This window comes from Oenanthe melanoleuca, chromosome 1 (genome assembly GCF_029582105.1).
Source record: "Oenanthe melanoleuca isolate GR-GAL-2019-014 chromosome 1, OMel1.0, whole genome shotgun sequence".
In the NCBI taxonomy this organism is placed as follows: Eukaryota; Metazoa; Chordata; class Aves; order Passeriformes; family Muscicapidae; genus Oenanthe; species Oenanthe melanoleuca.
This window is the reverse complement of record NC_079333.1, coordinates 29,374,434-29,396,800: the sequence shown is the minus strand read 5'-3', so window position 1 is coordinate 29,396,800 and position 22,367 is coordinate 29,374,434. Positions and strand designations below refer to the sequence as shown.

Sequence of the window (22,367 nt, the reverse complement as noted above, 5' to 3'; positions counted from 1 at the left end):
AGCATCACATATGTGGGGCATGCACAAGGAGGTGGGAGAGTTCAGCTTCCCATGGGTCCCAGGATAGTGTCCTTCCCCAGGAGAGGAGCACATTCTCCACTCTGGCTGAGCCCACACCCCAGGGCAGAAGTGATTCCACCCAAAGGGGTGTGGTGGTGTGGCCCCAGTGGTCACAACCCTGTGGACACCAGAGGAGCAGCCAGCTCTCATGGCTGGTGGTGGTGGTTTTTCCCCAATGACCAATATGGTTCTGTGAGCAGTATTATTTCACCTTCCCTGGTGATCTCACACCCCAGGCTATTGTCTGACTACCTTGTATGCTATCCTGGAGGACAGGGCATTTTGGGAAAACAGATAAAGAGCCAACAGCCTCTCCCAGGCAGCCTGCAAGCCTGCCTGCCTGGGTGGAAGATGCAGTTGTTCCTTCAGGCTTGGGAGGAACAGGAACAGTGCAAGTTTCCTCAGTGGGCCTCAGATTGCACCACTTTTATACACATACCACTTTTATAAACACCAAGACATGTTTAAAATTAAATTTGCTATTTAAGAGGGGTTTCTATTGATTCTTTAGGTGCAATGGCTCTGCATGTTCTCAGCCCTCTGTGCAGCAGCCTCAGCTCTGCAGAGTAGGGTGCTGGGACTGGGTTTTGTGTGTCTCACTGCCAGCAGCTGTGTGGTTTGGCAGTGTTCAGATGCTGGGGCATCACTTCTGCACCCCTTTGCTGCCTTCCATCCCCACACAATCACAGAGTCCTTAGGGATGGAAAAGACCTCTAAGGTCATCAAGCTGAACCCTTAGCCCAGCACTGCCGAGTCCACCCTTAAACTGTCTCCCCATACACCACATCTACACGTTCTTGACCACTTCCCTGGTCTTGTGGTGTCTCCCCACATCACCCCACCTGCTGCAAATCCAGCCTTGCAACACTAGCAGACCATGCCCCAGACTGCTGAAATCCATGAAGAGATCTCCACCTGCTCCACAAGCTTTGGGGCAGATCGTGGAGCAGGGAAATTTCCTCCAAGTCATCCAGAGAAGCTCTCAAGCCTTTCCACCCCTGAAGAGCACAGTGAGCCAAGCAGTGTGGGACAAATCCTGCCCCCAGTGTGGAGATGCAACAGCCACGAGGGTGGTGGGGAGAGAAGCTGTGCTGCACTTCAGCCACAGCCACAGCTGCCACCTGCTCAGCACTAAAGCAATAAACCCGGGGGATCTGAGCTTGATTCTCCTCCAAATCACTTTATTGTATGGTGAGCAATCACAAAGCCTTACAGTGCTGAGAGGTTCTTTAAAAACACAAACACAGCTCCAGTATTTGCCAGCTCTTGCTAAGACTAGCAGCTAGCCTGAGATTACACAAGGAAATCTTGCAGTCTTCAATTGGATTGTCACAATGGGTTTTAAATTTACCACAGTGCTGCAAAGACAGAAACTTTGTCAGTAGGTGATAACCATAGTGTTTCATCTATGTACAGGCTTAAAAAAGTAAAAAGATTTCTTTAAAAAAAAAAAAAAAAAAAAGTATTTTCTGCCAGCAGAAAATAATTCTCTTAAAAAGGCAAGGTCCAGTAAAACCCCCACATCTTTCCTCACAAGCTGCCCCTGTCTTGCACTGCAATTTGTTTCTGTTCCCCTCTGGGTCTCTGCCCACAGGCAGCCCCATTGCCTTTTTGAGAAAATCAACGTGATTCCTGTGATTGTGAAGGCTGGTCAAATGTCACAAAGGCTCAGCAGAGGGGAAAAATCCCCAAAACTGAAGGAAGGGGTAAAAATCCCACCCTAAGCTACCCAAACAAATTATTGAAATGGAGATAAATGGAAATGTGGGAGTATTTCAGCACCAAATTTCAGTCTCCAAAGTTAGGTGTTGACTCTTGACTTTTATGGAGTCAGTGGGTTTGGGCAACAGGGTTTCCACTTTCCAAGATTTTGGGGGTATGAGGACAAAACCTGAGCTTCTTCCAACACTCCCAAGGACAGTTGTGAATGAGTTTACATCTGCATCACCTTTACATGGACCTCCCCAAACCAAGCTTGGAAGGGGGCCCTTGTGCAGGGCTGGGTTTAGAGAGCAAACTGCAGAGCAGCTTGGGCAGGACCCCCATCCACAACATCCCATCCCCCTGGGCAGAGCATGCCACCTCAGCTGCCACCTCCACTGCTCCTGTGAGCAAGCTGAAGGCTTCACACGTGGCACTGAGTCATGTTGTGCTGCCTTCTCCCACTTCCTCCCAGACTGGAGAAAAAGAGGGTCCAGAGGGGTTCCCCTCTGCCAGCACTTTGTCAATGGAGGGGAAAAAATGAGTAAAACTTTGAGGATAAGGCTTTTTATCAGATTTCAGTTTACCAGATTCACTTGGCAACCAAGGCGCTGTGCGAGAGAAAGAAAAGCCACAACTCTAGGAAAAAACCCAAAGATCTTTTCTCTGATAAGCAAAGTGCTCCAGGGCCACAGGCATCAGTGTTAATTCTTCCCCTGGCAGGTTCTCAGAAGTGTTTTGGCACTGCAAGTTGCCTCAGATGAGCTGCAGATGTTGTGTTCTGATGGGAATGTCAGCCTGGAAACAACTTACTCTCATATCCTCTAGGACTGTGTCTTGGTTTGATAAGGTCATCAAGAAAGAATCCCTGTCAAAGTTTCCTTCCAAGCTTCCCCAGAAAGGGAGGAGGGATTCTTTTCCATTTTTGGTTTTTTTTTTTTCCTGAGCTAGGATACAGGATCTCTTCCCTTTGCAACCTCCTTCACTGAAGGTTGTTAGCAGAACCCTCTGCTCCCCATCATCTCTGACCAATGGCTCACTGAGGTAAAAAGGCAGGAGGTTGCCAACGCTGGACCTAAGTTAATTAGACATGAAAAGGTGGGAAAACAAGGAGAAACTGTTGGGAAAATGTCTTGACTTAGTGTTCATTGCTCACCTCTGCAAACAACGTGTAAAACCCAGCACATTAGGTGCACCCTGTATTCAGGTTTGTCTGGAAATGTTTCTTCAAGACTGAAAGTGCATGACAGAAAACAGGGTGCTACTAATGAAGGCAACATCCAGAAGGCACATTTTGGGGAGCAGTAATGAAAAGAAGGATGATGCATGGGTTTGTAGGCAAGCAGCTGCAGAGCTGCACATTTGGTGTGTGCTCTGCAGAGATGTAGTTTTGCTCCTATAAACGTGTCTGAGGCATGAAGGGTTTGCTCCAGGCTGGCTGTTCTGCTCTGGGACCTGCAGAGCCACTTGTCCCCACACCATCCAGCACCACTGCTCTTGAGCCAAGGGGATGAGTGAGGAGCTCAATGCACCAGGTAGAATCTGGAGCCTGCAGACCACGCGGGCTGAGACACGGGAGTTTATAAAATCCACAAGCAATCGACTGTTGGCAAGTACAAATATATAAATTATTGACAGCTTTACAAAAGGCACACTGCAGGCCATCTCAGTCCGACACCTGTACAAGTCCCATGGCCCCACCCTCCCTGCCCCACCCCTCTCCTCCCCAGCTTTCATCACGACACATAAGGTGCTGCTGCTACGGACCCACGGCTGTCGTAGCAACTGAGCACTTCTTTTTTGGTCAGCCCAATCTGTCGGTGGTACTGCCCTTCTTTGATGGTCTTAAGACACTGTATGTCCTTCCCCAAGGTGATGCTTTTGATGGAAGGCAGGTATTTCAGCAAAGTCTTTGGCAAGGATGATATGCCTGTCCCAGAGAGGTTGAGCTCTTGTAGGGAGTTCAGACCAAAGATAACGTCAGCAGTCAGCGACTTCAAGTTGGGATTGTTGGATAAATCCAGAACCTGGAGGGCTTGGAGTTCCTTGAAGCTATGAGGAGATAACTCTCTAAAGCCATGCAGGCCACTGAGGGATAAATGAATCAAGTCTTTCAGCCCTGTGAAGTCTCCTTTCTCAACCTTAACCAGGGGGTTTCCATCAAGATTTAAATATCTAAGAGGAATGCCTTGAAGGTTTGGTACAGATGTTAGCCTGTTTCCAGAAAGATTTAAGTTCTGGATGTTGGGAATGCTCTTTTCATGGTGCCTTGTAATTGTACTGAGCTTATTATTGGATAGATCCACATTCAGGGATTTGCCTTGACCTTTAGAAGCAAAAACGTCCATAGCTATATCCAAAAGTTTGTTATTGCTCAAATCTATGTCACTGAGAGGAGAACTGGAGAAACAGTCCTCTGGAAGGACTTCCAGGGAGTTGTGGCTGAGATCCAAGGACTCCAGGTACCGAAGCCTGGAGAATGTTGTGGAGGAAATCTTGGCAATTTTGTTGTAGCTCAGGTCGAGACTCACCAGGGTGGTGTATCCAGGGCCAGTAAGCATGGATTCATTTATTGTTTCCAGTTTGTTTGATGATAGATCCAAGTAGGAGGTATCCAGAGGGATTGGGACAGGAACAATGTGTGAGCCTATTCCACTGCAGTCCACCTTGGTCAAGCTAAAGCTGTCAAAGAGACCAAAGGTTTCCACTTCGCAGTGGCAGCCAGGGAAGCAGGTTTTTGTGGTACCAAAACAAGGAAGGAGAAGCAGCAAGTTGAACCAGGCCAGGAAATGCATTGTTCTCCTGGAAAACAAGACAACAGAAAAGCAGATTTAATTGCTGTAGAAATTACTTTATGGAGGATGTGTAACTGTTTGCCTTATGCAGTCTTGTCCTTTCTCTTTACAAAGGGAGAGATTAAGCATACCCTTAAATCCCAAAGATTTTTTTCTCATGCTATGAACCCCAGTGGGAACTTAGTGGAGAAGAAAAATTGGGTCAGCAGACATTACACACATAACCAAATTAAGACAAAATTGGAAAAGAGCTGTAGGCTGCCTTAAAGCATAATCTATCAAACATATCTGCTCTTGACTGCACCATGGAAGAAGCTAAGTGGCAGCTCAAACACTGGTCATTTTACAACCTGGCAAACTTCAGCACACAGAGGTCTCATGTCAGGGCATCCTGGTGAGATTTGGGATCAAGACCCTTGGCTTCAAAACCCTGCATTGACAGGTTGGAGAAATCATTTAGGCTGTGGGAGCCTTAGGTGTCTAAAGGCTTTATTGAGAGATGAGAAACCAAAATTCCATTCAGATTTCCTCAAAACAACAACCAGGATTAGCATCTGAAAAGGCAGCTCCTCACTGCCCAAACAGACACATCTCCCTTCCTTGGACTTCAGATGCAAATTTTAGAAGTTTGGATTTTTATCAGGTGGCTAAAAACAACCCTCCTTGGCCCAGTGGCAGCTCCTACCAGAGCAGAGGAGCCAAGGCTTGTTTAGAGTGACCAGCCTTTGCTGTGGTGGGCCCAGCCCCCTGCACAGTGGATAGAGACAATTTGCTTCATATAGAATCTTTGGGGAGCCTCTGCTAATTGCATGAAGTATTGTCTTTGATTAACAAAGTAAAGAGTAAGCAGGAGCTCTTTCCACTGCTTTGGTTTTGACCCTTCTCCCTCCAAGACATTTCTCTCTCTCCATCATCTCACAAGAGAGGCAGAGCTGATCTGCACCCTCCAGCTCTGCTGAACCCCTTCAGATGACATCCTAACAACTCACCCACGCTACAGTGGGCAACAACAGCTGCCTGATGGCAAGAGACAGCCTAAAGCATCTTTAGCTCTGCCTCCCTGGAGGGCAAATCAGCATCCTGCAGGTCAGCAGAGGCAGCAAGGACTGTCCTCACTGGTTCCTATTGCAGGCATGGTGATGACTCCCCATGCCTTACAAGGTCTCCAGAAGGCCAGAAACAAAAAAATCACACCAAACCAGACAAGCAGATCCATCAGCACTGATCCTTGGCTATGCTGCTGGCCATAGACACTCATGTGCCAACAGCTCATTTAATAAGAAAAAAAGTAAAAGGAATTCCTTTAAATGAATGTTCCCATCCCCACCTCAGCCTCCCCGCTCTCTTACCTTTCCCAGCACTGTTTAAAAGCACTTCATTAACTTCCTTGCAGTATCATCTTTCCCACACACCCTTTGATCTGGCTGAGATTCCTTCCTCACAGACCTTGCACCTTCCCAAGACCATTTCCCAGAGATTCACACTTCATCTCCCCTCACCCACCCCTTGCCATCAGTTTCTCTCCCTTTTTAGCATGATCTGCTTGGCCCTGGTCTCATTCCCAGGAGACTGACTGGGGACTATTGCCCATGTGCAAAAAAAGTGCAAAGGGGGAAAAATGTTGCAAAAATACCATCCTGATCACTGATGTGAGTTTTATGGCAGTGTCTCCCAGACCTCCTGCAGATGGAGAGCAGAGATTGGGACTCTGGCCAAGCTGCTTGCAACTAAACCATTGCTGAAGGCCAGCTTGCAATCCTTTGGGGTCCTTTATTCCATAGAAACAACAGAAAATTGGTTAGATGAGCCCTAGCCTCAGCCCATCTCAACAGTTTGAGAGAACACACATGTGTGCAGAGAGGACACAGGGAGCAGGGCTCTTCCCTGCAGACACTTTTCCAGATACCCCTTTCCTAATGACATCAAGGCTGATCCCCTCTGCTTCTGTGCAGACAGACATAGCTTGCCTTCTGCAGTCCCTCCTAAAACAAATACTACTATTTTAATTTTTTTCAAGAAGCTGCACTTGGATTGCACTGAAATGTTTTATTACCAAGGGAAGTTACAGCAGTGGGAGCTCCTTGTAAACTAAAACTGCAAAACCTCAAATGTTAAATATTTCACACACAGGGAAGCACCTGCATTGGTATCAGCCCAGACTACTGGTATTTCTTCTCCCAAATTCTACTCAGTGGCTATTCCCACTTGATGTCTCTATATGGAAAGGACCTCCCAACTTCTCCTTCGAAAGTACAACTCATTTCCTCATGGAATTGTTTTAGCTCTGGTGGGAGCTGGCTCTTACACCAGGAAGTCCTGAGACACACCAGTGTGAATTTTTTCTTTCTGAGCACTGCTAAACCTTCATTGGCTCCTTCTGGGGCATCTGAACAAAAGTAACAGAACAAAATCCAAAGCCCTAATTTAACTGGGAACAGATTTTATTAGGGCCTGTGGCAGTAGGACAAGGGATAATGGTTTTAAACTACAACAGGGGTGATTCAGACTAGATCTAAGGAAAAAGTCTTCTATGATGAAGGTGGCAAAACACTGGCACATCCAAGTCCAGGTTGGATGGGGCTCTGAACAATCTGGACTAGTTGGAGATGTTCCTGATTATTGTGGGAAGCTGGACTGGGTGGCCTTAAAGGGTCTATTCCAACCCAAGTTATTCTATGATCCTATGAATTGAGAGAAGATTGAAAACCGATGCTGGGCTTTGATATGGAGCTGCTCAACCCCTTCTGACATGGGAATTCCCCTCCTGATCAGCCTCAAAAATGATTGTCAGAAGCAGGCAGACTCTCACTGCAACATCCATTACTTCAGGCAGCAGTAAAACATTACACAGCTGAAATGCAGTACACAAAGCTCAGCTGAAGTATCTGCACAGCATCTATTGCCTCTTCCCTCCTCTCAGCACTGCCACAAATTCTCCCTTACTGGCTCTGCAATTGCTTTGCAGATGGGACACAATCCATTAGTACCAGTTAGAAACTCCCTCATGGAGCATCATAGGCTAACATCCCACTTGGTTAATAGCTCTGATAAAATATAGGAGAAATAAAGCTACTGGTCATCTTCCAGTCCAAGAAAGAGACTCATCCATTGCCAGGTAATTGGCAAAGAGCTTAGTCAGGTACAGGCATGTTTTATTATTGTGTGGAACAATCAGTAGCTCTCTTTGAAATGGGGGAAGAAACACCGCAGGCATTTACAGTTCTGTGCACAGTGTGTCTTTGAAACTGCACCAAAATGCCTTTGGATTGCTGCCCACAAGCTGCTTTGTTGATAAAGGCAGGAAGCCAAGGTATCCCCTTGTAAAAGGAAGAGGAGTTGTCATCTTGCAGCTCTAGGGAAACACCATGGACAAGAAACCACCGGCACCATCACTTAGGATAGTGAGGAGAAAGCCACCAGGAGAAAGCAGCCCATCCTGGGGCTGGATTAGCCATGTCCTCTTCATTTCTGTGGCTGCTGAGGTATGGAGAGATCCCAGTGATAAGTTTTGGGCATCTGGCAGCTCTAAGGGTCTTTTCATACCCTCTGATTGCAATGGGAGCTGATGGGGGTGCAATATCTTCCCCCACTTTTCAGGTGCCTGCAGGGCTCTGGTCTTTATATCTTGCTGATCTTTCTGCACAACAAATATTCTGAGACAACCCTAAGGAGCCCATGGTGGATATTGGAGCCAGTGTTGAACCAAGACTCTTCCCATTAGGGAGATCAGCTGGCACAGCCCTCCCTGGATGTGAAAGCCCATTGCCTGGGGACTGGTCCCCCTCTTTGGGAATGCAGATATTAAGAGGATGCTACCTTGGCTACCTCCAGTTGCCCTGGCAACCACCAAGCTGGAATTCCCCACAGCAAAAAATCAATGACTAATTAAAGAAATAATGCAAGGGGAGGAGGTGTTTTAAAGTTTGCTGTTTGATGGAGTCAGGAATCAGCTGCCCCATTCTTCATTCCCTCAGCCTCCCTCAACATGCCTCTGAACAAAGCATTGTCTGAAATGGAGCTGGGCTGCAGCTAAAGGCCCAAATTGACCCAATGAAGCTTGAGGTACATGGGTAAGAAGTGTGAAAAAACCCCAAAACATCAGCTTGTCTCTACTCTGTGGGGTGAACAGAAAGAAATTGCTCCAGAGGGGGATGAAAGCAACCTAGGACCATACAAGTGCCTGGAGATGTCCCTCTCTCCCTTGTCCATGATGGAGACTAGGGAGGATGCCCAGTCTCCCTGCTCTCCACCCCATTCTTGGCTGCTTATTCCAAAGCCTAGTCCCTCACAAAACCCAGGTGCACTTGGATGAATCAACTTTGGCCCACTGATCCAACAAAAACCCCTCTGATCTTCCTCTTTCCCCTTTTTTCGGTCAGGTTTCCAACAAATTCAGGTGACCATCCACAGGGTTACCAGCTCTCACATAGGAGTGGGGAAAACAGAATCTGTCTTTTTTACAGCAGCCCACAACTAGACCAGATCAGATATGACATGAATCTGTAAGGCATGGTGGACAGATCCTGGTAATTCCACATTTCTCGCCAATATTAATTCTGGATTAGCAGTGAATAGAGCAAATTTCAAAGAAAAAAGGCAAAAAGAAAGAGGTGAAGTCACTCTGTCCTGAATAGAGTTCTTGTTCTAGCAAGGACAGAAGAGCTGGATTAGCAGCAATATTTCAGGAGGAAAATTTTGGAATTGTCTTCTGTCTCTTTTATCAGCCTAGTAAAGAAATAAACAAAGTCTTTATAGCAAAGCTCACCAGGCCCACTTGGCTGCCTGCACTAATTGGGGTCAGGGGAAAACGAACCTTATTGGAAAGTGAAACAAGTGCATAGGTCATGATAGAGGCCATAAATCCTCCAGAATGAAGAAAAAAAAAAAAAAAAAAAAAAAAAAAAAAGTTGGCTCTTTTTTAATATGTTTAAGGCTAAGTGACAGCTGGGACAGAAACTCCAGAGCACCAGAACGCTCCAGAGTTGCTTCTCCACAACAAAATTGCAGAAGAGACCTTTCCCCCCCTTCTCCACCCCTTAATTATTCTGTAAAATTAGAATAATTGCCTACTAAAGTGCAGCACCAGCAGCAGCTACACTTTTCCAGCGTGGACTCTCCTGTCTGAGCCCAAAATTGTGGTTAGGTCTCCTGATCCCAATTTGGGCAGGCAGCAGGACTGGCTCAAACCAGCCTGCAGCCAGAGACCATCAAACCCTTGCTGCAGACACACATCCCTCCCGTAATAAAGAGTCTGCTGCTGACAAGGTTACTCTTTTTTTGTTGTTGGGTTGCTGTTTTTTTGGGTTTTTTTTGTGTGGATCTATTGAAAGTAAAGGTCACTCAGGCTTTTGCTTTGCCTGCTTCAGACCAGCTCTTCCTGCAGAAGTGCTCCCCACACAAATGCTGCAAAGAGCTCTCCATAAATATTATTAAACCTCACCAAAAAATGTTAGTGTAAATGGGAAGAGTGTTTTTCTGACCTGCTTGTTCCATTTTGTTGTTTGCTGGTTTGGGAGACACTTTGCAAACGGTGTTTGAGACTTCTGGGGTTTAGGGAGAGGAGAGCTAATGGGAATCCAAGAGGTATCTGGTTTTTATGTCCAATCCTGCATTTGTTAGGTGGGTTTGAGAGAGTTCAGTGGAGTTACCCTAGGTGTAACTCTCTCAGCAGGATGAGAATCAGTCCCTTGGCTCTTCCAAATTGCACTTGATTTCATGGAGGTCTCCATCAGGAGACATTGCACAAGTCACTTTCAGGGGATAAGTTATCACACCCTTCACTTCACACTGGTGGTTTTATTGGTGGGATTTGCAGAGCTGCATGGACAGCAGAACTATCTCCAGTTTTCCAATAGAATATAAAGTCAGGGATTTGCAACCCAATTTCCCTCACCAGTGCATGCAAGCATTAGGGTGAGGAAAAGCTCAGCCACTGGGGTGGTGACTTTAGCCCTTATGGTTTAATGTAAAGAGAGACACCAAGGGCTTGAGCAGGAGTGAAAAGACATCCTGCAGGTGCCTGGACACTTTTTGCTCCATGTTCCTGCTCCCTGGGAAAAATCAGAATGAAATGCAAGAAATGCAAAAAGATAAAAAGGAAAGATTTCGCTAAGAATTCCTTTATGCTTTAAGTATTTTGCCTGGCAAGATCATGGAGCAGATCCTCATGGAAACTTTGCTAAGGCACTAAGGACACATCCTGCTGGATTTCTATGCACAGCTACAGTGGATCCACAGTTGGTGGATGAGGGAAGAGCAAATGACATTATCTACCTGGGCTCGTGCAAAGCACTTGACACTGATCCACACAACATCCTAACCTCTACAGGGAAACATGGATTTGATGGTTGGATGACTCAGTGGATAAGGAATTGGCTGGACAGTCACACTCAAAGAGTTAAAGTCAACAGCCTGATGTTCAAGTGGAAACCAGTGAGGAGTGGAGAAACTGCACAAACAGAGACAAGATGCTACTTCCTGATCTGGACAAGAACCCTGCTGCTCTGCATCAAGTCTGTTTTTGCAACACTTGAATCTCACCAAACCCCATGGAATAAAGATTGTGGACAGCCAGAAGGGGCAAAGAACAAAAAACAAGATACCATTCCACATTTTTCCATCTTGGTTATTTCCATTTGCTTTCCTCCTCTCAGGACAGAAATTTCTGGGCCAAAAATGCAATGACTTTCCAGCATCCAACCACATTCTCCATCTTTTAGGGAGATTTTTGTAGATGTTACAGGGGACAGGATACATAAGATTAGCAAAGGCAAAGCTAAATTAAGCATCAAAAACATCAAAAGCATTTCAGAACCCCAAAGGCAAAGCCAAGCAACCCCTCAACCCACCACATGTGCTGCAGAGAAGATGTGTGGGATTGATCTACAGAGAACCCAGCACCTCCAAACCCTACAGCTCCACACTGTGGATCTGTTCCCAAATATAGAACCATTTAGGTTTGGAAAGACCTTGAATATCATTGAATCCAGCTGTTAACCCAGCACTGCCAAACCCACCACTAAACTATGTCCCTAAGTGCCACATCTGCACATCTTTTAAATAACTCCAGGGATGGTGACTCAAACACTTCCCTGGGCAGCCTGTTCCAATGCTTGACAACCCTTTTGGTGAAGAAATTGTCCCTAATTTGCAATATAAACATCCCCTAGTGCAACTTGAAGCTGTTTTGTCTCGTCCTATTGCTTGTTACTTGGGAAAAGGCACTGAAATGCTTGCTTGGCTGAAAGTCTCTGCTCTATTTTTTTTAATTAAAAAAGAAAATCCTTTATTTTTAATAAAGAAATGGAAAGGCCTATTAAAAGAAACTTTGTTGCAACTGTTAATGTCACAATTTCCATCTGCTTTACAATTTATCATCCTAGTGCTTAAACAGCTAGTAGTTTATTCCACTTGTGCAATCTTCCCCCTCGAGCATCCCTCATTCCCCCTGGAGGAGGAAATCCAGGGTGGTGTATTTTGGGATCTGACAAAAGGCAAACATGTGCAGGCAGGTCTACCAGCCCATACAGTAACTTCCAGCTCATTTACATCCAAGGCTGAATTTCTGCCACACTAAAAGCTTCATGCCTTGAAAAGATGCATTTTGTGAGGGAAGAGCAGCCCAGCTATGGGCAATTTTCCCACAAGTTGGAAAATGTTGGTGCTGCATCCAGCACAGGAAAATTAAGAATTAAATCACCGTGGCATCGGGATTTGCACAAAATTCCCGCTCCTCTGCTCAGCCCAGAAAGCTGTCAGCCTAATAGCAGTTTATTTCCAGGTGGAGGAATTAGTCTCCTGTGGCTTTTGAAAGCAATTTTGCTCTCCAGCCTCAAGTCAAGCTGTGCTTGTGCCCAGAGGGGGCATTCCCAAAAGGAAATTGCTTGCCAGCCTCCTGAGTGGCTGGGGGCAGGGGAAGGCAGGTGTTGGAGTGGTGCAGCCCCAGGAGGGATTCCCAGGGTTTTCTGGGAGCAGACAGGATGCAAGCATCCCAGCCCCACCACTGCCTCCTGGCTATTCCAGCTGCAGAACCACTCAAACTGGGAGCTTTGGCAGCCTCAGCTGGTTCCCAGCAGCCTGGGATGCATGGAATCAGTCAAACAGGTGCCTGCAAGGGATGTAAGAGCTCAGGACCTTTCCCTGCTCTAGAGTCACCTCCAGCAGGACCCTGAATTCTCTCACCCCTAACAACTGCTTCTCATTCTCCCTGCTCTGTGTGTTAGCTGTGAGCATTTCCAGGAGCAGGAGGCCTCCCTGTCCTGGCACTCACTGAGTATAAGAGAGACTCCATCTCTGCCAGGAACACAAATATTTTCTCAACGATCTCTAGCTCAGCCCGAATAGAATTTTTATCACAGGGACATGTCCCAGAATGGGAGGTCTCCGTTATTTTGGCACAAACTCAGCAACAGACCAGCCCTTCAACACAGTCCTTCATAGCCAAAGGAGAGGTTTACACAGAGTTTTCTGCCAGTCCTGGTGCGTTTTGCTGTAGGAAGACCTGGTGAAGCTGCCTGCCCCATCACCTCCAGTGCCCAAGAACTCCCTGTGAGGCATGAAGGGAGCCTGCAAGAACCCAGGCTCTACCCAAATCACAGCAGTAACCTTGAGAGGATCAAACCCTCCTTCTCTCTCAACTAGTCAATTACTGAAAGCAAAAATGATCCCAGCAAAAATGATCCCAGCAAGCTTCTCCTGGAGCCTCAGCCCTTGGCAAAGCACACATGACAGCCAGCCCCAGACAGTTCCTGCACTGGCTCCTGCTATGACGATACTTTTGCACTGCACTCCAGCTCCCAGAGACATGATATAATTCCACAGGAATGCACTCCAGGATGAACACCATATGCCAGAGAGGAATGTTAAGAGGTGCAGCATGGGGAGAGGAAACCTCCTACCCACGAGGGATATTTCTTGGTTTTAGCTGTTAGAAGAGCTGATCAGCCACGTCTCTGTGCCCAGCTGGGGAATGCCACGTGCCATGCACATCCCTGGGATGCAAGTACCATGTCCCATGCCAGGGAAGTGCAGGTAGCAAGGACCCACCAGCAGCTCTCTGGGCAATGAGGGCAAGGTGTGATGCCTATGGATGTACCCCACATCCCTGATCTGGATTGCTCCCAGCCACCCCAGAGGGCTGGCCTGAGCTGCAGAGCTAGGGAGGGGGAAGGAAACAAGAGAGAGGAGGGAGGAGAAGGTGCTACACCCCAGGGTGATGCCTCTGCTCTTCCTGGTGAGATACATCCCACCAAGAGCAAACAACTCATCACAGCCCAATCATCCTGTATCTCTAATGACTTTCCACTCTTTCTCCTTGAATCATAGAGTCAGTAAGGCTGGAAAAGACCTCCAAGAGAATTTAATCCATTACAGCACAAGTACTGCCTCCAGCAGCATGCCTTCATCATGGTGCAGCCAGCACTGGAAAAAGTCATGAGGAAGCAGAGGGAAAAGAAATTCAACCTGGCTGGGCAACGCCTTCAGCCCTGGCAGAAGGATTTTGAGAGGACCCCATGCAGCTTTAGCTCTCTGAAAGGCAGCAGCTGCCAATGTTCTCCTAACAGCCCTGAAGGGCTGCTGACTTCAGTGAGGAAGGGCAGCACCAGGAGACTGGGAGTTCAGCTGGGTGCCCCTGGGCACTGCTCCAGCTGGCCCAGGGATTCTTTGTGGGCTTTTTGTTTATTTTTGTGGTTGGTTTTTTTTTCCATGCACAATAATCTCCGGGCCCCTTTGCTGTCTGTGGTTCTCAGCGTGCAGCTGCAGACCCTCCACTGAGGAGATAATAAATACAATCCTGACCATTATTGTTGCAAACAGCACAGCTGGAGGCTCCCATCTCATTCCCCTCATGGTCTTTCTTTGCCCCTCCTCTCCAATAATTCTTGCATCGTGATGCTGCAAACAATAAATGCCAGTGAAACTGCTTGGTAGAGCATCAGCTGGGGCTTCAGGAGCTGCCCCCACCCCAGTGAAGCACATGGGACATTTACTGGACCCCTACAAAGTTTGGGAAGGGGGATTTGGAGAGGGGAAGGAGCCTAGGTAGAGCTGATAAAGGGTTTACTGGGAGTGTGTCATCCTCACCATGATTCCCACTGCAGATGATGCTTCATTGCCCCCTTGATGTGCACTATCTCCTCAGCTCTTTTCCTCCCCTCCTTGACCTGGGATTCTCCAGTCCCTCTTGGCTGGTGGAGGATTTTGGAGAAGGATCATCTGAAGTGGGTTGGGAGAGCCATTTCCCCAGCAGGACCAATTTCTCACCACCAGTGCTACCCTGAATCCCCATTTCAGTGCCTCAGTTTCCCTCCTGGCACTTTAAGGATGACTAGCACTAAGTCTGAAAGGTGTTCTCTCCTGTGTGGGGATGGGGGTACCATCCCCAGGTTTAATTCCCACCTCTTTAGCTGGGAAGGGAGCACAAGGCCTGTGGATCTCACCCCACACAGAAGCTCCCAGCCAACACTGCACTGCCACAACTGGTCCAGCCAAATATTATCAATGTCCTTGGGCACTGTGTCCAGCTCCTGCCTTCCTGGACACTCTAGGATCAGCAACCCTGCAAAATGGGCAGCCAGGCCATGGGAGAGGGAAGGGGATGGATGAGACTGGCTTGCTTCAGTTCCCCTATGATCCTATAATTCTTTGAATTGAACACTTGAAAGAGGTTGCAATACTTTGGTCCTGGACAGGTACAAACTGAACTTTTGCAGTAGGACTGAAGTGCTTTGGAGAAGGATCTCCCCTGTCCTGCCCTGTGAAATTTGGCCTCACCATGCCAACTGCTACAGACATATTGTTCTCAAGGATGGGAGGAAAACAGGCACTTTTGGGGCCAGGGACATGTCCTGTGCTACTTGGAGACAGGTGACACAAGCCCCATGCACATGTGTCACCTCAGACATGATGGGGTTGAGGAATTACATCTGGTTTGTCCCATCAGTCACAATAGGAGTTTGAGTCTCAATTTTTCCCGAGAAGGATTAAAGTTAAAAAAAAAAAAAAAAAAAAAAAAAAATTCCTTGAAAAGAAAGTGTCCATCCCTGAAAGTGTTCAAGGCTGGGTTGGACAGGGCTTTGAATAAGCTGAGCTAGTGGAAACTGTCCCTGCCCATAGCCAGGGTGTTGAAACTGGATGATCTTTAAGGTCCAACCCAAACTATTTCGTGATTTCTCTCCCCACCCCTGGGTTTGAGCTGCTGGCAAGAATCAGGGGAAAGGAGAGGAATCACCATCACAGAGACACAGACTGCAAAAAAGAATGAGGAAGGGAGAAAGGGGAAGGAAAATAAACCCCACAGACACTGGCATTCAGACATTACACACAGCACATGGCCCTCTGTCTCCTATGGTGAAGATAAAGTGCTTTTTTCCAGTTTGCTGCTGTTCTGACAGGAGATTTCCAGCCTGGTTAATGCAACTCAGGAATGTCCCATGCTAAGGCAGCCAGGATGGTTTAATCTTTTGCAGTGTCTGCAAGCAGACGGGAAGGCTGGGGTGATTCCCAGAGCACATATTTCCTTCCCCCCTGCTGCACACCATGAATATGATAGAAACTCCCAGGAAATGAAAAAGACATATATATAAAAATTGCAATAAAAATTAAAACCTCAAAATTTCCTTGTAATGAATGGCTGAGCCGTTCCTACATTTGCCTCGATAGGTCCAGGTGCCAAGTTTTAAGACAAGAAACAGCTTGCTCAAGCCAGCCTTTATCTCTTCCCACCCTCAACATCTCAGTGTTGGGAAGTTTCTTTTGATAGCCTGCCAAGGTGGCCGGTGCTGCAGCTACTGTGCAGAGCCCAGGGGTGCCAGGGGTCAGGGGGGCTGCTGGACAAGGATGCCTTGTCTCATCCCACCCTCCAGACTCCGCTTCTCCCCACCAGCCAGCTAACAAAAGAGGAGAAGCAGGAGGAGGAAGGAGAAGAGACTGAAAGAGGATAAAAAAAAAAAGCAGTTAGGGATGGAGGGAAAACTCTAAACCTCGGGAAGGCGGCGGCTCACCTTTTATTCCCAGCTCGGTCTCTCACAGGGGTGACACGCACTGCTGCTCACTGTGTGGCTGGGGGAGCACTGGATGCTTTTCCCTATGCAAAACAGAAAATCCACAAAAACCCCTATAAACTCCTGCATGTTTTTTCCATTTTCTCCCAATTTCCTCTCATCCATTCAACGCTGGATTATTCCTTGCACTAAGTTGTAAATATAGGGGCGCAGGAAACCCTCACCCGAACTCTGCAGCCTTTCCTGCCATCCTGCCATCAGAAATTAATGTCCCCTGGGATGTCTGTCACGTCCTCGTTCCCTCCGGGCATTTTGTTATTGCTCCCCACCGCCTCTGACAGCAGCTGCTCCAATTCATTCACAAGCCAGCAGCGCCCGCCCTGCCCCAGGATGCCGGCAGGGAGAACGCCGAGCTGCGCCCGGCTCCTGCTCCTGCCCCAGCCCAGCCGCGCTCACCCGCGCCCCCGCCGCCTCTGGAGAGGCAAGGGCAGCTCCCGGCGGCCCATTTATAACCCGCTTGTGAGCAGGCACCTCCCACGGCCCCTCCGGCCAGGGGCTGGGCTGGCTGCCGTCCCGTCCGAGCCGCGGGAGCCCCGCCAGGGATGGCGCACACCGACCCGCCCGGCTGCCGAGCAAGCCCCGGCGAGCTCAGCCTGCAAACCCTCCCAGCGACCCGCCGGCTTCCTCCGCTCCCTGCGGCATCCAGCACACCCAGCGTGCCTCTTGCTCCCGGGGAGCTCGGCGAGGTGCTCCAGCCCTGCCTTTCCCGGCGCCCTGCCTTTCCCGGCGCGGCGATATCCCGGCGCTGCCGGCGGTCAATGCGAGGTTTCAGCGCGGCACCGGCCGCTCTCCGCAGAGCAATGGCACAGTGTCCGCGCACACAAGTTTCCTACTGTAACTCCAGTGAATGCTGGCATTCAGGCGGGCGGCGGCTGATTTATCGCGGCAGGCACACGGGGAAGGCTTTCCCTTCGGGAGAGCGGGGGCTGCTCGTCCCGCTGCCGCGGCGAGCTCGGCAGGGCTCGCTGCGCTTTCCTTACAGCCCTGCTCCGATGTCTTCGCCGACACGGAATTGCTGCTCGTGGAATCGCTGGCCAGCCTCGGCTAGCGGGGGCGATGCCACTTCCCCGCGACAAAAGCCACCAGCTCCATCCCCCAGCCTTCCCAAATCCCGGGCAGGAGGAGGAAAGTTGACAGACCCTTTTGTTTCCAGAGAGCCTGGCACGTGTTGTGGTTTACTGAGCTAATAAATCTGCCGTGGGCTGCGCCTTTTAATGACTGCAGCATTAATAACAAGTTTCCTGGGAGCTGCTTAAAAGTTTACAGGGTGTGTGCACTGTCAGTGGAACCTCGGGCTTTCTGACCTCCTGCTTCAGAAGTCACACCCAGCAGCTTCTTTCATTTTTTTTTTTATTTTTTTTTTTTTCCTTTCAATGAGAGAATGAATAAATCTTGCTCGGCTTCCTCTCCCCCCTTCCCAAACACACCTTCCCCATCAGCTTAATCCTCTTACAATGGGAAATTCCCAGGCAGGAGTGCCTTTGCCATGCCTTTATCCATGCAGCCCGGGGGGAAAGGACTCCCCCTCTGCACCTTCCACCTTCTTCACCCCATCCAGCCGACCCCTCTAAGCTTTCCTTTCCTACTCCTTACCTTGAGAAAGCTGCTGCACCCTGCGAGCCTCCCAGCACCAGAAACCCACCAAAAAGCTTCTCTTCGCTGCCGAGAGTTGAGGGGAGGGCCCGCAGAGGAGGAGGAGGAGGGAGAGGAGGGGAGACAGGGAGCCCTGTGTGAAATCAAAGCCCCGAAGCCGGGCACGGGAGGCGGCGCGGAGCCTCCAGCTGCTGCTCGGATTACTCTGCAGCCGTGGCGATCCCGAGACCTCTACAAACCACCATTTCTCTGGGGGAAGGAGAAGAGAAGGGATTCCAGCTGGAGACGCTTTATCCCGGGAGGGGAGCCGGGCTGGGGGCTCGCACACACCCACCGCATCTCAGAGTTCCCCCTCTGGAAAAACCAGAGGTGGGGAAAAAAAGTAGTTTACCTCCACCCTAGACCTCTGTCCTTCCCCCTACCCTGCACCCCCGGCCGCTGAACCTCCTCGCGATGAGCCAAAACTCATCCCACCATAAAAGTTTTGGCACCCTGAGGCTGGGAGAGCTCCGCATCAGGGACCCCGGGACTGGCCCTGCGCATCCCGGGGAGGGGCAGGGAGGGCTCAGCCCATGGCGGTACAGCTGCCCCCTCCCCAAAAATGAGCCCCACGGTTCTGCACCCCCGGGGAAGCCGGGAGGGGGGCGCAGAGAGGGGGTGCAGGGGTCAGGGGGGGGATGGAGGGCGCAAGGAAGGGCTGGGGGTCAGGAGGGGATGGGGCAGAGGGAGGGACTCACCGGGGCCGGGGTCGGTTCCCGCGGCGGGAACGGGAACGGGAACGGGAGCCGGCAGCAGCAGCAGGGCTTGGGGCCGGCTGTCCCCTTCTTCTCTCCTCCTTCTCCCTCCTCCTCCTCCCCGTGCAAGGCGTGCAGCTGGCCGGGCAAGCTGGCTGCCCCCTTCCCCGCAGGAGGAGGGAGGAGGGAGCTCAACAGATGGCTGCACACAAGGGAACATCTGGGAGGAGGAGGAGGAGGAGGCAGGAGGCAGGACTTGCGCTAGACCGTGCCACTCCTGAGCTGGCAGACCCCCCTTAACAGGGGAAAAGGAGGGGGGAGGTGTCGAGCCGGTTTTGCACACACACACTGTCCCCCTTCCTGCTGCTTTGCATCCCCCCCGGCTAAAATTCCTTGTCTTTCCTTTGCTTTCTTGGGGATCACACCGGAGCTGCCCTTTCAGCACAGCCTTGTTTCCAGCCCTGACCTCTGCAGGGCTGTATCTGCAGACGCGAGTTCTGTTCCTGAACACTGCCTTCGTTCAGTTTTCCAGGCGTTTAGTGCCAAGCTCAGCTCCAGCACCCCGGGGTGCAGGTGGGACGAGGCAGCGCCCACGTTTGAGCAATGCCAGCAGGCAGGAGCCTGGGGCTTACAGACTGTATGGTGCAGCCCTTGAAATAGAATAAAGGGGGAAAAAGACAAACTGAACAAAACCGGATATTAACCCACAGTGTGGGAAAGAGAGTCTGAACCCCATCACTGGAGGATAGGCAGAGCCTGGGGCTGTGAATGAGCAGCCCTGCATCAGAATTTCTTGGCTATTAGATGTGGTGTCCCAGTGGTGGCTTTAGTCAAGATGGTGGTACTGGGAAGAGAATCAGAAGTCACAGATTGACAGAATATTCTGAGCTGGAAGGAACTCACAAAGCTGTCCATCTCTAAGGTGAATTGCCCATACAGGGACTGAACCCACAACCTTGGCATTTGAGCACCAGGCTCAAACTGGCTGAGCTTATCTCAGGGTGTCCAGTGCCTCATGTCATGGTGCCATGGCATTGGAAAAGGCAAAAGGGACTGCAGGGGCCCATGGGTCACAGAGGACATGTCCTGTGGCTGGCTGCAGCTTCTCATGCTCAGCATCTTACATCCCTCGTGTATTACTGGCCTGTGCCAGGTCTCAAGATGTGTGGTTGCTTTAAAAAGTTTAAGTTAAAGAAGTACAATCAGGCACCAAGACACCCTGCTTGCCCCTTAGTGATGATCAGGGCTTGCTCAGACCACAACCTTCAAGCAAGCCTGGTGCTGAGATTTGTATTTAGCATCTCTGTGATGGAAAAGTGATGGAAAGGGTTTGGTTTATTTTTGTTCTGCTCAGTTATTTTCTCCAACAGCATGAAGGTTAGCTGGGTGGCCTCCCTGCCCAGCAAACACAGCTCTGGTCAGAGGGGCTGAGGCTCCAGGCAGGAGGTACTGGGGGCATCAGGAAGGTGTCACAGCTGTTCCTCTCCACCCTCCACATTTCCAAGTGTGGCTTCTCCAGGATATGTGCTCACCCTGCCCGTCTCAGGAGCTGCTTTTTGGGAATAACCATCACACTGTAAGGGCTCTGCCAAGGAGCAGCCCCAGGGAGCCAGAGAGAGGAAATGTGTTCTCAGGACTCAGCTGAGCCAAATGCTTTTTGGGAAAAACCGTGGGAAAACCCCCTAGTCTGGGGTGTGATTTTCCATGGAACTGTCACAGGGATATCTCCAGATGTGAACAGTCTCTTGTAAGGATCCATTCAGTAGGGTCTTTGCACTGTTCAGTTTTTACAGCTCTAAGTAGGAGAAGTTGTTAAGCTGGAAACTTTTTTTTTAATTTTCCATTTTGTTCATTTTTTTCCATGCCTCACTCTAGGCCTTTGCCCTGTCAAAGTTGGCCTCAGTAAAGCAAAATGCTAGTTCAAAGGTGAAGAAATTGGGAATTAAATCCTTTGCCTGAGCTACAAATATATAATATCTATATATTATATTATATATATGTAGATATATTACAGATATGTACCTACTTGGATATATATAAAGATGGATATATATATAAAGATGGAAATGGAACTTCAGTTTTCTCTCTCCAAATAGCCCTCCTGTACTGCAGAAACCCTAGTAGGTCTGAGAACCACAGGACATCTTCCCCCAGTTAGGTTCTTCCAGGACCATGCTGAGTTTTCTTCAGACCTTCTGTTCCCAGAAGACACCAGCTCAGTTGTGTGTTTCTCAGTGTCTGATAACATCATGGCTGGTTGTTAAACCCCAGAGAATTCTTAAGCTAAAGGAAAGATGTCTGAGTCACTCTGACTTTCTCCTGAATGAATCCTATTAGATGTGTCTGGGAAAAGAAGTTTAAGTGAGAATGAGGATGACATAAACTGGATTAGTAAGAAGAGCTGGAGTTGGAGTTTTGCCCCATGATCTCTGAGTCCCTCCCTGAGATCTCATTTCCCTTCCTCTCATTATGCAGTCCCAGCAAAGGAGGTTTTTCATGCACCAAACAGTTGGGAAGAGCCACAGAGCCAGATCAGAGGCTGGCAATCCCCAGCTCTGGTGTCTTCCCCCACATGAGAGTACTCCAGCAGAGAATGAAGCCATCCCTTGCTGCTGTGCAAGGGATTGCTCATGACCTCTCTCCTTCGTGGTGGAGGTGGAAGAAATGCCTTAGGAAGCTGTCCAAGCTCGACTGCCATTGATGTGATTTCTCACAAGGAAGAACCCACAGCAGCAGCCAGCAGGATTGCTTGTGAAAGGGCTCAGGTATTGCAAGAAGTTTAAACAAAGCACTGATGACAGCAGCAAACAACATCATCAGTTCCCAGTGGGAAAACACGAAACAGGGAGGTCTACCTGTCTGCTCTGGGAATGTTTCCCATCCTTGTGGGAGTCCTGTAGTAACTCAGAATTAGAAGCAAAGTTTTTGAACTCCTGTGAAAAGTAAGACTTAAACAAACAACTACTTGCAGCTGTGGTTTTTGTTTTATTCAGAGGAGCATGGCAGTCTTGGATACACTTTGCACTGGTCAAAAATCACAGGTTTTTCCTTTTTCTGTAGGTCCATCCTCCCCCTCTGTCCCTGGACCATGTCCTGTGGATGTGAGCCCCCTCATCAGTAATTAACTGCAGTCAACTTGCCTGGTCTGTATTGACCTGTATTGTACTGGTATGGGAAATTGTCACCTCTTTGCTCACCATGTTGATTATATCTGTATTGACTGAGAGCCAGTAGGAAAAATACACATATTGAGGAAAAGAGGCAGAAGCCAGCTCCTCTTGGTGGGAACTCCATGGTTGCTGGCAAGGGTCAAGGTTCCTCTTCCTGGTTCTTCCTGCCTGGCCTCTTGAATTTTGCTCCCCTTAGTGCCTGGTGAGCCAGCTGGGCCAAGAGGCACAGAAGAGACCCTCTTCCTCACAGCC

General features: G+C 49.1%; 1 protein-coding gene across 4 annotated transcripts; it reads right to left on the bottom strand.

Annotated features, from left to right (window-relative positions):
- Positions 1-1,506: 1,506 nt before the first annotated feature.
- On the bottom strand, positions 1,507-19,299 carry TSKU (tsukushi, small leucine rich proteoglycan). 4 transcript variants are annotated; one of them, XM_056487120.1, is made up of 4 exons: positions 18,949-19,299; positions 18,212-18,460; positions 16,559-16,641; positions 1,507-4,563 (listed from the first exon to the last, which is right to left on the bottom strand). In XM_056487120.1, the coding sequence occupies exon 4, from the start codon at positions 4,554-4,556 to the stop codon at positions 3,498-3,500; it is 1,059 nt and encodes a 352-aa protein (XP_056343095.1). In that variant the 5' UTR covers positions 4,557-4,563; positions 16,559-16,641; positions 18,212-18,460; positions 18,949-19,299; the 3' UTR covers positions 1,507-3,497. The 4 variants fall into 4 exon arrangements, with proteins under 4 accessions (XP_056343095.1, XP_056343112.1, XP_056343116.1 ...); XM_056487137.1 differs by lacking the exon at positions 18,212-18,460 and having other exon boundaries at positions 18,949-19,217; XM_056487141.1 differs by lacking the exons at positions 18,212-18,460; positions 18,949-19,299 and adding an exon at positions 17,015-17,803.
- Positions 19,300-22,367: the final 3,068 nt, after the last annotated feature.